We start from the raw sequence: 17741 nt of genomic DNA, 5'->3' as shown, positions 1-17741 counted from the left end.
AAAACTATAAATTGTCATTTATTATCCAGTTCCTAATATTTCTCTCAACAACGTTTCAAAAACACTTCACTCTCATTTAATTATTTGTTAATTAATACCTATATTATTATCATCGTGCCAGCCAACTGGGACGAGCTGCAGGTATGAGAAGTGGCGGACAGGTAAAAACCAAGCTGTGACCTGTGAAAGAAACACCCTCACCCCCAGGGCGTTTTACGTGACTCTCCTTTCTCTCACTGGACACCCGGTCATAAGCCCCGATTGGACGAAACCTGGACAATGAAAGCGCGGATGAAAACAAAACAGTTTGCGAGGCCACGACGTATCTAGTAGTAAGTAGCAGTTTACCATTCCTATTTTCCATTCACCCTGCCCCCTTCGGCGATCGGGTCAAAGCGGAAATCGTAAAAGATTGACCAATCAGGGAACAGTATTTTGTTTATCGTGCGTAATTTTTAAAACTCCACGAGGGGAAATGGCAAGAGTAGCTTTAGACTTTCACACGTTTTGTGATTAGAGGCTAAGATACGTACAACGGCTTCCGTCAAACGTATGCTTTTGAGGGGATTGCGGGGCTGGTTGTCCACTGCTACCACCGTCCACTGCTACCACCTCATTCTCCTCCTCTTCCCTTCCTCTCTTCCTTCTTTCTGTTGACCTACCTAGGTTCCACTCCCGATCCGTACCAAAGTGCAATTTGTCAGTCGGGATGTGTTCACACAGACCTGACCAGAAGACTTAACATCAATCGGATTCCTGAATCCTCCAAGTGGTCGTCTTATGACGTCATCATGCTACAATTGGATAATAACAACAACCAGAGAGGTACAGCTCATGGATCAGGTGAGGCAATTACAATCCCACACTTCTAGGTGTTTGGGGATTTAATGTCATGTAAATTGTATGAACTAACTATGTAATGTGAATGTTGCTGCTCGAAGAAATAAATAATATGAAATTGAATGTAAGCTTCGAATTTATTACAAGAACAGATCAAATGAACGTTTCGGGGTTCCCGTTTATCAACAAAACAGGATGAATGAAACACTACAGATGAATGAGATAATGTGGTAGTGGCGTTGTAACACCGCCACTACCAAATTATCTCATTCATCTGTAGTGTTTCTTTCATCTTGTTTTGTTGAGACAGGGGAAACCCGAAACGTTCATTTATCTGTTCGTGTAATAAAATTGAAGCTTACATTCAATTTCATATGATTTATTTAACTAACTGTGACAATCTGTTAGAGTGCTTATGTCTATATCAAAGTATAATGGATGATTAGGATCAAATGAGTCGCGCAGGACTGTGCCTGAAAAATATCAGAAATTGTTCAATTCCACTCCAAATCAACCAGTTAACTGTCGTATTCTGGAAGAAAACAAACTAGTTGTATTCTGGAAAAAACACTCGTATTTAAAAATTTGGCCAGAATACTCATCCTTCAAATATCAATCGATTTAAATTACCCTCATCTTGGCTATAACTCTCAAACCTGGGACTTCATGAAGTCGCAGGGTTGGGAGCTTTTGCAAAGATATTTTTGATATTTAAATCAATCGAATTTTGAATTTATCCAGAACAGGGCAGTTAACTGCTTCTCAAACCATTATTCTACGTGTGTGTGTGAAGAGATGGGTATGAGTGGGTACGTATCTAATAACCGAGCGCAAAACCGTAGCTATTTCAAGCACATTAAACACCTTGGATATACCATACTGTATGTATATAGATAAATGATATCCCTTATAATTAATAATGTGTGTAGTAATCATAGACTCATAATGTTGTGGTGGTAAAAATAATAATATATGGTATGGTTTGCTTTGATAATTTTTTTTCAATTTATGTTGTGTTTTTTGTTTTGTTTTGTTTTTCAAGTATTGAGAAAACATTGATTTAGATTACCAGGAAAGTAAATGAATAAGGAGACACCGGTGCTAATCCTTATCATAATAGAACATATCCGACGTTCATCGCTACTAAATTTCTTCTTTTTTTTTAATACTTCTAAATTGTACTTATATTGTACTCATATCATTAGCTGTTTCACTCTCATGAGGATGGATTAATGCATCGGATTCACAACTTTATTCTCTTAACCTGAAAAGTAGATAAATAAATCAATCTTATGTTCATAAGAAAAGTTGTTATTAAAGAAAATTACTTCCGCATGATAGATATTGGCGACTGATAACTCTTTTGTGGCAGGAGTAGAAATAAAATAAACAAAAAAGCAGTTTTGTTAAAAACTATTATATAAACCGTACTCTGGAAAGATGCGTATTTAAAAATTTGGACATAAAACTCGTCCCTCAAATATCAATCGATTTGAAGGACGAGTTTTCTGGACAGCAGTTAACTGGTTAATGTTGAGAGAGTGATAATTTTTAAACGAATTATTGTGCCTATAAGACAAAGGATTTTACCCACAAAGTGATATTACTTGGTTCATTCAGCATGGATTTGGATATTTACCCTAGGACTCAATTTATTCAGTTTTCAGGCATTAGTATGATTTCAAGGCTCTCAAAATGAAATATCAATTCCAAAACTTCAAGTTGTAATAGTATCTATCGCAATATTATATTTCCGAAATAGGAATAGGTAAGCGGTTGAGAGACAGTGACAGAATTATTTTTTAAAATAGAAATGCAGGGATTTTAATAAAAAGTGGCACCCATTGTCTGGCAAAGAGATAAATGAAACTGTCATCAGAAGTGGGAGTCTCGATAGTCCAGTTGGTAGAGCACTCGCCCCACACGCAAAGGGGCAGTGATCGATCCAGGGTAAAGTCAATACGTTTTTCTGACCTCCCCTCCCCACTGTTCACTCATATGTGTTTGGGTAACTGGGTTTTGTTAGATTTGGTGGAAAGTACTTTGACCTGATTACTGTTTGGTGTCAGATGGGTCGGAAAAAAAGCAAACTCGGCTGCACCAAGGACCAATACAGGTCACTTTGTTTATGAACGAATGCCCTATCAGCTGAGCTACGTGAACATAGTCAATAGCAATAACGCGATTAATTGGATTCGAATCCTATGGAGCAGATTTCGGATCGTTTTGTTTTGATATGTACCCTCTCATTTTAGGGGGTGCGATCTCGTTTGTTTGCTTTTGGATGATATTATTTTCTATTTTGATTTGATTCAATGAATTAAGTAAACCCTTATCAATGTCCAACCCCAACAAAGCCAAGCCAAGATACTAATAGTTAAAGAAAAACAAAACGAGAAAATATTCAATTGTAAATACTCTTAGACCTACATTGCTTAACTATTTTTTATAGAATTGTTGGTAAAGTGGCTATTTGAGTCAATCAATTTATTCGCAAAAGAGCTCTAAATTACAAAAATGGCATGGTTTCGTCGAAGGATTTGATGTCAAATGGGAAACTAAGCTGATTCCAAGGTAGGAAAAGGCTTGAAAAAAATATTTGCCTGGAGAACTTTCGCTATTATTGCTGCCCGAGCTGTCTGGAATACCTCAATGGTTATTTAAGATTAACCCGTTCTAAAGACTCTTTCAAAAAATATCAAAAGAATACATTTAAGGAATTGACTTTTATAACGTCCCGGGAAAAAAAAACCCATCAAATCTCGTTTATCGTTTGAATATATTTTAATGCTTTTTCTTGTGTTAATTCTAACTTTTTTGTTATTTGATTTCGATGTTTGAAACATATATCTAAGGAGACTTATACTATTCAACTGTTGACGTTTCATACTCTTTGCTTCTTGCGCTGTATTAAGGGAAAAGCGCGATAAAGATATTACTATTGTTACCATTATCATCATCATCATTATCATCATCATCATCATCATTATCATCATCATCATTATCATTATTATTATTATTATTATTATATTATTATTATTATTATTATTATTATTATTATTATTATTATTATGTTTGTAGTAGTAGTAGTAGTAGTAGTAGTAGTAGTAGTAGTAGTAGTAGTAGTAGTAGTAGTAGTAGTAGTAGTAGTAGTAATAGTAGTAGTAGAAGTAGTTGTTGTTGTTGTTTTTGTTGTTGTTGTTGTTGTTGTTGTAGTCGGAGCACTAATAGTTATATTATTATTATTATTATTATTATATTATTATTATTATTATTATTATTATTATTATTATTATTATTATTATTATTATTATTATATGTTTGTAGTAGTAGTAGTAGTAGTAGTAGTAGTAGTAGTAGTAGTAGTAGTAGTAGTAGTAGTAGTAGTAGTAGTAGTAGTAGTAGTAGTAGTAGTAGTAGTAGTAGTAGTAGTAGTAGTAGTAGTAGTAGTAGTAGTAGAAGTAGTTGTTGTTGTTGTTGTTGTTGTTGTGGTTGTTGTTGTTGTTGTTGTTGTAGTCGGAGCACTAATAGTCTTATAATTAGTATTATAAATATAGTCAACATCATCATCACTATTGTCTTCCTAATCATAAATATAATCGTCATCGGTATCATCATCATTATTTTCCCTCCATATCCTGACCGTATTTCAAAATTATTGTCAATTCATACAAACACTATGTTAAACCAATGATACAATAGAATTCTGCTTGTCGTTCTGTCAAAATGTTGTGAAAAACACTCACAAACAGAGAAACAACTGATTCGGTTGGAATAATATAGATAGTATGCGCTTGGCTAAGAAGCTCACAGCGTTGCTATCCGGAAGTATAACGGACCGACACACAAAACTATGTGTAACCGTAAAGGTTTATAGTCTGATTAATACAGTGTAGTGAGAATTACTCATAAAAGCGGATGGCAATAAACAATAATAAAGACCCAAGTGACGTCAACTTCATTCTATCAATACTGAAAGTGGCTATGATGAGTTATTTTCATATCAGTCATATTATAATAATCATTACTCTTGGATAAACACAATAAATTGGGCATCGTGATTGTTGTTTTGCCAGTTTTTGTTTGTTTTTGTTGTTTTTTTTGTTGTTTTTTTTAATTTTTTTGTTTTGTTTTGTTTGTTGTTGTTTTTTAACCAAACGACACTCTTGTGTTACAGTGTAATTGCCCAGGTCAGATGTGTAATATTTCAATTTCGTTTTCAATTGGGAAAAAAGCTTTGATTAATCAAGGACTGTGTTGTGTAAGATGTTTTTATGTCAACACAAGAGTTTATACAGTGTGTATAGATTCTGCAGACTCGTGACGGAGTAATGTGGTCTTTTGAAGCTGACAAGATCCATTTTTTAGGTAAACGTCATTATTGACAAAATCATAGAATATTTTCCAGTGTGTATTGTATGAATTACACATACAGTATAATCAGTCTTATCAATTCGCCATCTACATGCGTCATGTCCTGCGTGGATTAATTACTTCCAAGTTGTGATTACTGCCTCCTTGTATTGTCAGCATTTTTGTGAGTATTTTTGATACTCGAAGGCACAGTCAGATGCTTACCAGTTCTGGCTGCAGTTAATAATTAATGTATGTAGAAAATATGCAACCATATCAATAGTCAAATTTACAATTTATCACTGAATTTACGAGAATGGAAGTGAATGTTATGAGAACTGATCTCCTCTGATAATAATATCAATTATTATTATTATTATTATTATTATTATTATTATTATTATTATTATTATTATTATTATTATTATTATTATTATTATTATTATTATTATTATTATTATTATTTATTATTATTATTATTATTATTATTATTTATTATTATTATCATTATTATTATCATTATATTATCATTATTATTATATTATTATTATTATTATTATTATTATTATTATTATTATTATTATTATATTATTATTATTATTATTATTATTATTATTATTATATATTATTATTATTATTATTATTATATCTATTATATATCATATATTATTATCATCATCATCATCATCATCATCATCATCATCATCATCATCATCATCATCATCATCATCATCATCATCATCATCATCATCATCATCATCATCATCTTCATCATCATCATCATCATCATCATTCATCATTATTATATCATTATTATTATATTATTATTATTATTATTATTATTATTATTATTATTATATTATTATTATTATTATTATTATTATTATATTATTATTATTATTATTATTATTATATTATTATTATTATTATTATATTATTATTATTTATATTATTATTATTATTATTATCATTATTATTACTGTTATCATTATCATTATATCATATTATCATTATTTTTACTTGTAATTATTGTTGTTTATATCATTATTATCATCACCATCATGTCATCGTCATCATTGTCATCATCATCATATCATCGTCATCATCGTATTATCATCATCATCATCATTATCATCATATTCAGTCATATCATTATATTATATTATTATTATATTATTATTATTATTATTATATATTATTATTATATATACTTATCATCATATATTATTTATTAAGTAGTAGTAGTAGTAGTAGTAGTAGTAGTAGGTAGTAGTAGTAGTAGTAGGAGTAGTAGTAGGGGTGGTGGTGGTGGTCGTCGTCGTCGTCGTCGTCGTCGGTGGTGGTGGTGGTGGTGTATTTGTAGTTGTAGTTGTAGTTATGTATTTTTTGTATAGCGCTTTCTATGCAATTGCATCTCAAAGGGCTTAGAAGTTGAGCTTTTATACAGTGCAATATCCACAAAATGTGCTCATAGCGCTTTACAAAGGGTCCCTGACCAACAGCAACACGTAACATATAGAACGAGACATGACGCCTTTTAGGCGACATTGATTTTTTTTTTCTGACAGAGACAACGCTGTTAACTCATTTTACACATTGCTATTGTGAGAGAATGTGAGTCTTTCCCAGTGGATTTTACTTCTATTGTTCAATGAGCAACAGGTCTTTGTTTTGTTGCATTCGAATATACCTCTCTGCTTAGCAAGCATCTTGCCTGCTCTCCTTTGGCAAAATGCAAAATGGAAGACTTTTAAATATGAAACTGGCCAACATAATTTATTGATGCTGTGCGTTTAGCCAAAAAGGTCACATCATATAACGTACCATCACACAAAACTATCTGTAACCTTAAACGTTTTAGTTCGATTGATAGATAGAACGAAATTGACGTCATTCAGCTTTTTGTTGTTATGTTTTTAGGCCAACCATTTTTATGAGTAGTTCTAACTAAATTGTATCAATCCGACTACGCGTTTAATGTTACACATATCTAGTCTTTTTTGTTTTGGTACATTATATCCGGCTGGCGGATGTTATAAGTTTATTGTTTTTGAAAAACTAAACGCAATGCATCAATATGAATATAAATTTGGCATAAAAAATGTGGCTTAAATCATAAAAATAGTAGAGTTTTGATAACAAAAAAAAAAACAAACCCAAATAAATATAACAATCTGACAGTAATTCAATGCTATAATATGGCCAGTCGTCTCAATCTGATATTATGCGGGGTTGAACCTGATTCCGAAAAGTGAATTTAAAATTGAAAAGATCAAAATTTTAACATTTTAAGATTATTTGTTTAGTTGATTCTTTGTTGTTGGTTTTGTTTGTTTTGTTAGCTGTTTCTTTTTTTTTTTTTTGGGGGGGGTGTTTTTGTTTTTTGTTTTTGTTTCTGTTTTTTTATTTTTTTTATTTTTTATTTTTTTAAAGTTTATTTGGTTGATTTATTTTTCGTTATTTTGGTGGGGGTTTTTGTTTGTTTTTTTTGTTTTGTTTTTTTTTTTTGGGGGGGGGGGGGGGGGGGGGGTTACAGTAAGAAACTACGTATACTCATTCAACTCATTAAAGCAAAATAGTTTCAGTATCTTTTTTCTAGCGAAGAATTCAATATTCAATATCTAAATAACACCGAGATAATGAGATAATATGAAGCGCTAGTTTTCATAGTATTAAGAACTTATTTGAACATGTTGATGAAATTGATGTACGCGCTATATAAATTATATTAATTCATCTTTGACTATTTTTGTGGCTATGTGGTCTTGTGGTATGACACTCGCTCTGAGCGGCGCATAGTTGAGTCCTTGGAAAAGAAAAGGTTCTTTACTCAAATTCTCTAACCGTACTCAGGTAACCTGTACCTTAACAGCGTTATCTCTGTCGAAAAAAAGTACTATCGCTTAGTAGGCGTCATGTCTCGTCCTACATGTTTAATTGTTGCTGTTGACTAGAGATCCACTGTAAAGCGCTTTGAGGACGTTTAGTGGATACTGCGCTTTATAAATGCTCTAGATTTTGGGTTGTTTTCTTTTTTTTTTTTTTTTTTTTTTGTTGTTTGTTTTGTTGTTTTGGTTGTTTTTTTGTTGTCGTTTTTTTTTTAAAGATGTTTTATTTGTCTTTTTGTTTACTTAGATTTTTAAATTCAAATTTACTATCTGTTCCTATTCCCCAACCAGAGTTCAACCAGAACAATGCTTCGTCAATCTTTCCTTCTCCCTCAATTACCAATGGGAATGGCCTACCAGTCTCCACCCCCGTGGTGCGTAATGGACCGTCTTTCATGGGCCTCACGTCGGGCGCCCCACTGCCTCCACATGGCCCCCTTTCAGCTGGGCTGCCACATGGCCCAGGACATGTGGGTTCCATGATTCATTGGGGTACCGGATCTCCCCAAAATCTAGCCCTTACATCCACCAGCCCCCTTCAACAATCTGGGAGTGGAGTATTATGTAACAGCAACGTCAACAAAAGCAATGCAAACAACGACAATTCAGAAGATGATGACGATGATGGTGAGTTATTTGTCATTCTTTTAGTGTCCCGTTTGTTTCAAAACGATATGATGTCAGGGTAATCTTTATACCTAAAAAGGGATTTTAAAGTTATTTTGGTTTTTGATTTGATATTTTAATAGTCCTTCAGAGCCATAAGACCCATAGAGTCGGAGTTAATCCTGGTTTCTATAGGGTGAAATGGACAGTAGAAATTAATTGATACCTTTTGGATAGGACGATAGTCTATCTCAAAGTACTTTCCGCCAAATCTTACAGATCCGGCTACCCAATCATTGCTAGGTGAACAGTGGGATCAGGGAAAACATCTCGTTTTCACCCGGGATTGATCTTCGTATCTTTTGCGTGAGAAGTGAGTGCTCTACCGAGTTATCGGGGGGGGGGGGCGCTATATTAAAGTTTAATTGTCCATGAATGTAACATTTCAGGTTTTATCACTTTTAGAAATTATATTCGATAATCATATATTATTTTGAGGAGAGACGAATGAGAGATGATAGAATTGCGTTGTTAACAACACCATTCTCTCATCTCCCATTCATCATTTGTGTTTCATCCATCGTGTTTTGTTGACAAAGGGGAAACCCGAAACGTTCACATTATCTGTCTCCGGTAATTGAATTGAAGCTTCCATTCCATTTTCTAGTGTTATTTATTTCTTCGAACTTCAAGCACCAACATTGTCATTATATTTTGACTATAAATTGGATTATTAGCATGTAAACAATCCCGATATAATACTCCTTGGAGGAGATTGGTCACATGTTATATTGTATCACCATAATATGAAATTTAGAAGAATATTCCTGTCACCAAGAGGTTTTCTTAACTTGTACATTATGGTATCAGGACAACGTATACTCATACAGGTCTTATAACCCTAATTGTTATGGGCTCATGGTTCTAATGGAAATACTCTCAAACCAAAGCAAAATAATGTCCAATACAATGCTGTTAAACAAGCCGGATTATCAGACCTGCTAATATATATATACACCTAGTACCAGGACCAAGCCGACCTGTTTTCTCATTCCGAACAATAAAAGTCTTTTTATTTACCTTGTAAAGGGGGGGGGGGGGTGTTAAACTTTCTGATTCGTCAACTCAATTTAGCCTTACCCCGGATGCAAATGAAATTTGGAGGTCTGATATCCGAAACCAATTATTGTTGTAATGGACAATAGTTTGCGTTGCTTCGAGATCGAGAGAATTTCATAACAATGAGCCCATGACAATTTCGGTTATCAGACCCGCAAATAAGTACACATCGACCATTTTCTGCATACTTTCTCCCTTCTTTACCACCCTCTCCCTCCCAACCATACACATACTCATATGCCACCCCTCTTGTTGTTTCAGTATGTTGTTGTTTGTATGTCATTATCTAATCCTTTCGTCAACTTTATTATCCTAATCCGACAGGACCCCTGTGTCATTGTTTTGGTTTGGCACATGCCACAAACCGCATCTTACATCGAACTATCGACTAATCCCATTGACACACACACACATACATACATACATACATACATACATACATACATACATACATACATACATACATACATACATACATACATACATACATACATACATACATACATACATACATACAAACACACACATAAACACACCCAAACACACACAACACACACCGGTAAATCCAAAGTTTCAGATAACTTTTTGAATTAAAGACTACATTGTGATCTGGATTTAGATAGAAGGATAAGTCAAGCCACTCTGTTCCACCAAAAATGGTAGAGACCGAATAAGGGAAACAGGACAGTTTCTCTTAACCAGTTAACAGCCGTATTCTGGAAAACTCGAATGTAATTTTAATGTAAACATTTGTCCAGAAAACTCGTCTTTCAAATATCGATCGATTTAAATAACCCTCATCTTAGCGAAAACTCGCACAGCTAGGACGAAAGGGTTAAACGTTTTTGCCAAGATGAGGGTCTCTTAAATAGATCAATTTTTGAAGGGCTAGTTTTCTGGCCAAATTTTTAATACGACAGTTGACTTGTTAAATTGAAATCAGCTGTAAAAATAAGAACAAGACACACAATAATGTTTGAATGGAACTACGTCTTTTAGCTATGTCCGAATATTTAAGATAATCTGCCCTTATCGATGACCATAAATTACACATAAGTCTCTCTCTCTCTCTCTCTCTCTCTCTCTCTCTCTCTCTCTCTCTCTCTCTCTCTCTCTCTCTCTCTCTTTTTTTTTTTTTTTTCTTTCTTTATCTATCTATCTATCTGTCTTATCTATTTCTGCCACCCCCCATCTCTCCTTCTCTCCCTCTCTCTCTCTCTCTCTCTCTCTCTCTCTCTCTCTCTCTCTCTCTCTATTATCTCCTTCTATCTATCTATCTATCTATCTATCTATCAATATTCTTCATCTATCGTCACCCCTCCCCCCCCCCCCTCCCCCAAATCATTAACAATATGCTGATTTATTGAATGGACGAAGGTTTACTTTGGCTCATTTTAGTATAACAGTTTTTAAAGTTTCATGAAACACTGAGGGGGAAAAAATAAGTAAACAGACACAAACTCTGACCAGGAAATGAATAAGAATTGATACTACGAAGTCACGGTTAAAAGTAAAGAAACACAAACAGTAACAACACTCCACTCTTTTCTTTATCAACTAACTTCGTCCACAATTAATTAATTCCCATTTACGATCCCATCTACTGAGAAATTAACCAATAAAATGCCCAAGGAGAACCATCATGGAAATTGACAACACCCCAAGGTCCTTTACTTCCCCTCTCTGTCGTATATTTTCTATGACTATTCATTCCAATAATTTCACTTATACCTTTCAAATTACGTCACCCGGAAGCCAACATACACTTCTGCGCCTTAGGCTGCTATACCAACACTACGTAAACATTGACACGTAAATAGCCGGCAAGACGACATCACAGCACAATAAAACAATTAAAGTGTGCAATCGGAGACCCGTCTATTCACCCCGGTGATCTGTCTATTGATTCAATTTAATTCATTCACAACCACCAGGTGGCAAGTCAGTGACCATGTCTCTCCCAACTGCCCACACATTTCATGAAGCAAGCAGTAGCTGATTTAATATTGAGCTTCAAGTACCAAATGTGTATAAAAATAATATAGCTACTGCTGATTTTATAAGAGAGGCAAAGTGTCTGCTGTACACTTACGAAACACCCCATTTTATTTTAGCCAGAAATGTGTATGTTAAAAAAAAATTTACTATAACAAAAACTTACAAACAAACAAACACAATCAAAATAACTCTAATCAAACAAATTTTTTAAAAAGAAAAGAAAATGTGAGAATCAACCTTGACTTATCCTCTTTTGTTTTAATCTGAAACTTACTGTAAGTTTGTAGGATTTTTTTTAATTAGATAAAGGCAGCATTTTCTAGAAAGGAGTTGGTGGTTAAATTTTATATTAATTGATAGCTCAAATCGGTACCGCATTCAACTCAAAGGCACATAGACTTCAATTCCTTTTCAGTTGAATTTACTTTCCCTTTTCTTCTTCATCCTCCTCTCACCTTTCAGTCCATCCTGGGAGTCATTTGATTTATAAATTATCGCAGCTAATACTTTTCAAATCCAAAGAATAGTAGTCGGGGTTGTCGCGAACTCCAAGGTTTGAGAGTTTTTGCCAAGATGAGGGTCATTTAAATCGATCGATATTTGAAGGACGAGTTTTCTGGCCATTTAAAAAAATATGGGTTTTTCCAGAGTACGGTCGTACCGATTTACTCGAACTCATATCAAACTAGAGGGCTATTCTTCTCGAACTCCATGAGCCTCGTGGTTGTTATGGAGTTTTGTTTCTTTTTTCTTTTTTTAACATTTCCTTTTATGTTTGAATGCGGGTATTTTGTTGTTGTTGTTGTTGTTTGTTTGTTTGTTTGTTTGTTTGTTTGTTTGTTTGTTTACTTCCACTATGTTAAAAATATCAGGCCAAAGTGAAAAATGTGTTTTGTCAGTGTACACCAGATTGCTCCCGCTGGCGCTCTGTGCTGTCACCATCAAACCCCGACACCATGATCTAAATCAGATTTCCCCCCCCCCCCCTCCCCTGCCCTATCATCATTATTACCTCACAATAATTAGTCACAATTAAGCCCAACAGGTGCCCCCGGCACCTCGATAACTTTTATCTTTTCCACCACCTCGTCCGCAATAGAAAATAAGGTCATTAAATTTTATTGTAGCCCCGATAAGACTTTTTACATTTTCCAAAACTTCCGACAGATTCAAAGATTGGACATGTGTGCGTCGATTCCACTATATTTTGGCGTGTGTGTGTTTGTGTGTGTGTGTAGTGTGTATGTATGTGTGTGTGACCGCTTTGTTAATTTTAACTATTATTTTCTGGTACTTTACATAGACTAGATATCTATATTATTTATGATAATCGGCACTGCATGCATTTCCCGATTCGAGGAGGGTAGCGTGTTACGTTCTTTGTTTCGTACTCACAAGTTCGAATACCTGCTTGGCTGTGTGGCCTTGAGCAAGTCACCTCTTCCTAGCTCAGTTTGCGGCGCTGTGCTGCGGGTGACGCCTGGTATATTCCAGTCTTCTCTTGGAATAGACCCTAAAGACAAATTTTCTCTATGGGATAAATAAAGGGAATTTTTATTTTCTTATTTTTTGAAAAATATATCTTACCGTAAAGCAGAATCGGGGGCAGAAAATAAAGATATTACGCTCTTCGTCAGTGATCATGTTTACCACTGCTGATTTTGTCAAACATCGAGAGGAGGAACTTCTTCAGCCGTCAACGATGCACAGTTATACAGTAATAATCAACAGTAACGTTACATTTGTTTTCTGTCACTGTCTTTAATATATATATATATATATATATATATATATATATATATATAAAATAAATTCACAAGTGTTATATTATATCAACTGAAAGAGGAATGGTAGCAGATTCATAATATCTCAAATTTATTGACAGGCGAGACGACATTGGTGTTCAGAAAATGAAAATCGCAGCTTGGCAGAAATGGATTTAGTAATCAATATTTTATGTGGCCCCTTCAATTTCAAGCGAAGTTCTTATTCGAAGCCTCGTCGACATTGATATTGGTTCAAACTTAAGTTACGAAAGTAAAAATTTACCGTTGTCTCTCCTTGGAATTGGGCGATTTTTAAGAGTTTACATTTGAGACGCATTTGTTTCATGGGATTCGTATCACCTGACAGGGCTGGCAACAGGGTTCAACATTGTTGTCCCTCAATAAGCACTGGGTGGTGTAGGCTTATATCGAGTGGGGAATTGTCGAGATCCAAGATGTCATTATGGTATTGCCAGGATGGTTGATAAACAGAATGGTGTGTGGTTGCAAGACTTATTGGATGAACTGTTGAGCGTTCAGTCCCCTGTGACCATTGTTCTTGAGTCCATTGTATGTGGTCGTCAGCCAATTGTTCACGATTCATGCGGGGCTGTTCGGTCTGCATTAGCTGAACAGCCGGATGTCTTCAGATCTGACTCTAGAATTTAACGTTGCATAGTATGTCCGTTGCACTGCCCTAGTTCCTGAACATCGGCAATGGTTGTTTTGAATTGACCTTTTTTATGCATGTGAAAAATATCTTCATCGGTGTGGGCAATGTTTACGCATAGCTATCCTTGCCCTGGATGATCTTTAACTGAACCACTCAAAAAAACAAAAAAAACGCTTGTGATGTAAGCGACAGACTGACATTTGAGGTATGTTAAAAATATAAGCCACCATGTTTACACCGTATCCAGATTCCAAATGTCCAAGCAATCTTGACCGTTCTTCACAATTTGGTTTTGTCATGGTAATGGTGTGCGGATGTGAAAAGATTCTGACATAGAAATTTTAGGATATCGATATCTCGATGTCAGAGCAAAGTAAAGTAGTAAAGATCTAACAGACAAGAACTGAAAGCTGACTTTGTTGTCAACGAATGTGGGAAAATGAACAACTTATTTGAACTCGAATGAGAAAACTCGCTACAATGAATACATCATTTTGTGTTCAAATAGGGATCAAAGTGATTTACTTCCAAACCGCCATATTTCGCTTGAAGTGATGTATATATGAATATATATGGTACCATTGTATGCAAAATGTTATTATATTTTTCATGATGTATAATCTAATTTCCTTAAATACATATTTCTTGCCACGAAGAGTACCTATATCAACATTGTAACGTTACTTTTGATCACTGTGTTACTTTATCTAAAAATGTCACAAACTCAAAAAACTTATTTACCCTTACTATTAAAACAAAGCCATCACACAATAATTAATTCTGACTTTGATACATTGGAAGGAGATTTTAAGTTCCTTCAGAGTCTTGGAGCATGAATTTATCCAGGTTTCTACGTTATACAGACGATAGCAATTTTTGCAACCCTTCACAAAGGTGTGCTGTTCTATCCTTAAGTATTTTCTGCCAGATGAAACAGACCCATCAACCCATTTACTGCTGGTTGTGCAGGGGAGAGAGAGAGAGAGAGAGAGAGAGAGAGAGAGAGAGAGAGAGAGAGAGAGAGAGAAAGAAAACATTCGACAGCAGCCGAGATCAGCACCGCCACACACCCTCTTTTTTTTCCTTTTTTATTTTTGCTTGTGAGTTAGAAGTGCTTTATCAACTTAATCAATCGGGATTCCCCCCCCCCCCCACCTCCACCCCCCTTTTAAGTTATTTTGTGTTATTTTAAAATATGATGAATGCGTATGTAACTGAGAGAGAGAAAGAGAGAGCAGGCGAGAGAGAGAGAGAGAGAGAGAGAGAGAGAGAGAGAGAGAGAGAGTGAGAGAGAGAGAGAGAGCACTCTAGAAGATAAACTTACCAGAAGGGTGGACGTTACTACATTATGGGATCCATACTGCGACATCGATGCTGTTCCAGGTTCTTATTAAAATGTGAGTTAGAAATCTTGGTAATGACCACCACTTGCTTATCGGTCAAAGCATCACGACTCCATTCTCGTGGCAGTTCTCAGCCATTGAGATACTTACTTACTTAATCCTCTTCGGGCCTTGAGGCACATAGGGCATCCACCAGACATCTCCATTTTTTTGCGATCGGCTGCTTTTGCGGTGGCTGTATTCCAGGACAGGCCTGCTTCCTTTAATTCTTTCTCCATGGTCCTTCGCCAGGTTTCTTTGAGTCTTCCCCGCTTTCTCTTCACATCTGCTGTCCAGTACAAGGCTGTCTTGGGAAGTGACCCTTTTTCCATTCTGGCCACATGACCCAGCCAACGCCATCTTCTTCTTTTTATTTGGCTATCAATGCTAGTGCAGTCAGCTTTCTTTAATAGATCCACTGTTCTTATTTTTGTAGGCCAAAATAAATTGAAAATTCTTTTTAAACACTTGTTCTGAAAGGCTTCTAGTTTCTGTAATTAAGGAGGATGTCATTTTCCAGCTTTCACTTCCATAAAGCAGTACACTTAAAACATTGCTCTTGTATATTTTCAGCTTTGTCTTTCTCATTATTTGCTTTGATTTCCAAAAGTTTTTCAGCATGCCGAAAGCCTGGTTTGCCTTTTGAATTCTGTGCTTGATATCGTGTTTGCATTTCCGTCGTCTGTTATTTTGGATCCGAGGTAGGAGAACTCTGTTACCTCTTCAATTATATGTTCATCTATCCTAATTTCACTGTCATGTTTTGGATTCACCCTAATGTACACAGTCTTATCGAAATTTATTTTCAGTCCAATTTTCGAGGCGTTCTTGGCCAGGATAAACAGAAGCGGGGAGAGTATGCAGCCTTGTTTTACACCAGTTGTTACACTAAAGCTGTCTGTTAAATTGTTACCACAGATCACTTGGCATTGGTAGTTGCTGTACATTGCTTTGATTAGGTTGACTATCTTCATCGGTATACCATAATGGCGGAGTATTTTCCACAGGGAGTCTCTGTGTAAGCTGTCAAAGGCTTTTTCAAAATCGACAAAAATGGTGTAGAGGGGGCTGTTCCATTCAATGCTTTGCTCCAGGATTTGTCTCAGGGTAAATATGTGGTCACTACATGACTTCCCTTTTCTGAACCCTGCCTGCTCTTTTCTAAGAATGTTTTCAATGTGAGGTGATATTCTTTTCAGAAGGATTCTATTAAACATTTTGCTCGTTACGGACAGTATTGTGCTAACTAGCGTGGAATTACACTCCTGTCCGTAACGAGCCATTGAGATAGTGTGGTGATAAATAATTATGATCGTTATCATTTTTCTATTGACCAGGTCAATGAATGTCCACGGGAGTGGGAGTTCACGGGGCAATAATCAGCTTCGATATAATATTTTACCAGTTAACTTCCGGACTCTGGAAAACCTCGTATTTAAAAATTTGGCCAGAAAACTCGTACTTCAAATACCGAATGATTTAAAAGGACCCTCGTCTAGGCAAAAACTCTCAAACGAAGTCCCAGATTTGACCAGGTTTGAGATTGTTTGCCAACATGAGGGTCATTTAAGTCGATTGATATTTGAAGGACGAGTTTTATGGCCAAATTTTTAAATACGAGTTTTTTAGTCCAGCAGTTAACTGGTTAAAGTCACCTAGCATCTCCCTTGACACTTTTCCTGTACATGACTATGGTGTGAACTGGTACCTGTATCTATCCATATCATTATGATTTCTGAATGAAACAATGTTATAAATAAGAAGAAAAGAGCCGGGGGGGGGGGGGTAGAAAGGGCTTAATATATACGCTAACTTCATGTGTTCTCATTTAGGTTATCTGGAAAAGGATGGGAAAGGGGGTGGGGGGGGGGAGGGAGAGCAGGATCGCACAACCGATACGTAACGCATCCGCATTCATGTAACGAGTAAATGGACCGGGTTTAATCTCGGGTTGAGTCCAGTTTTTTCTTGTTTTCTTTTCTTTATTTTTTCCCCCCTTTTTTTTTGGGGGGGGGTGTTGTTTTTTGATGATGATGTGAGTGTGTTTATAAATTGATGATGATGATGATTGATAAGATAATGAAATAATAATATAATAATAATAAATAATAATAAT

General features: G+C 35.4%; 2 protein-coding genes across 4 annotated transcripts in view; both read left to right on the top strand.

The window, feature by feature from the left end:
- Positions 1-326: 326 nt before the first annotated feature.
- Positions 327-17741, top strand: part of LOC144972347 (uncharacterized) — a 23436-nt gene continuing 6021 nt past the window's right edge. The window contains exons 1-2 of one of the 3 annotated variants that reach the window (XM_078913447.1): positions 327-843; positions 8373-8708. In XM_078913447.1, the coding sequence (XP_078769573.1) occupies positions 792-843; positions 8373-8708 (388 nt within the window). In that variant the 5' untranslated portion in view covers positions 327-791. Of the gene's footprint in view, positions 844-1506; positions 1650-5045; positions 5209-8372; positions 8709-17741 lie in introns of those variants that run through there. The other 2 variants (XM_078913465.1, XM_078913457.1) reach the window with 2 other exon arrangements.
- LOC144972359 (cytochrome c oxidase assembly protein COX16 homolog, mitochondrial-like) overlaps positions 1507-17741 on the top strand; it is a 73296-nt gene continuing 57061 nt past the window's right edge. The window contains exon 1 of the mRNA XM_078913480.1: positions 1507-1519. The gene's annotated coding sequence lies outside the window, so the exon portion shown is untranslated. The remainder of the gene's footprint in view (positions 1520-17741) is intronic.

The sequence above is a fragment of the Berghia stephanieae genome, chromosome 1, assembly GCF_034508935.2.
Source record: "Berghia stephanieae isolate SIO BIC M18660-M18661 chromosome 1, UCSD_Bste_1.3, whole genome shotgun sequence".
NCBI lineage: Eukaryota > Metazoa > Mollusca > Gastropoda > Nudibranchia > Aeolidiidae > Berghia > Berghia stephanieae.
The sequence above is the reverse complement of the archived record's forward strand: the minus strand, read 5'-3'. Positions and strand labels throughout refer to the sequence as shown.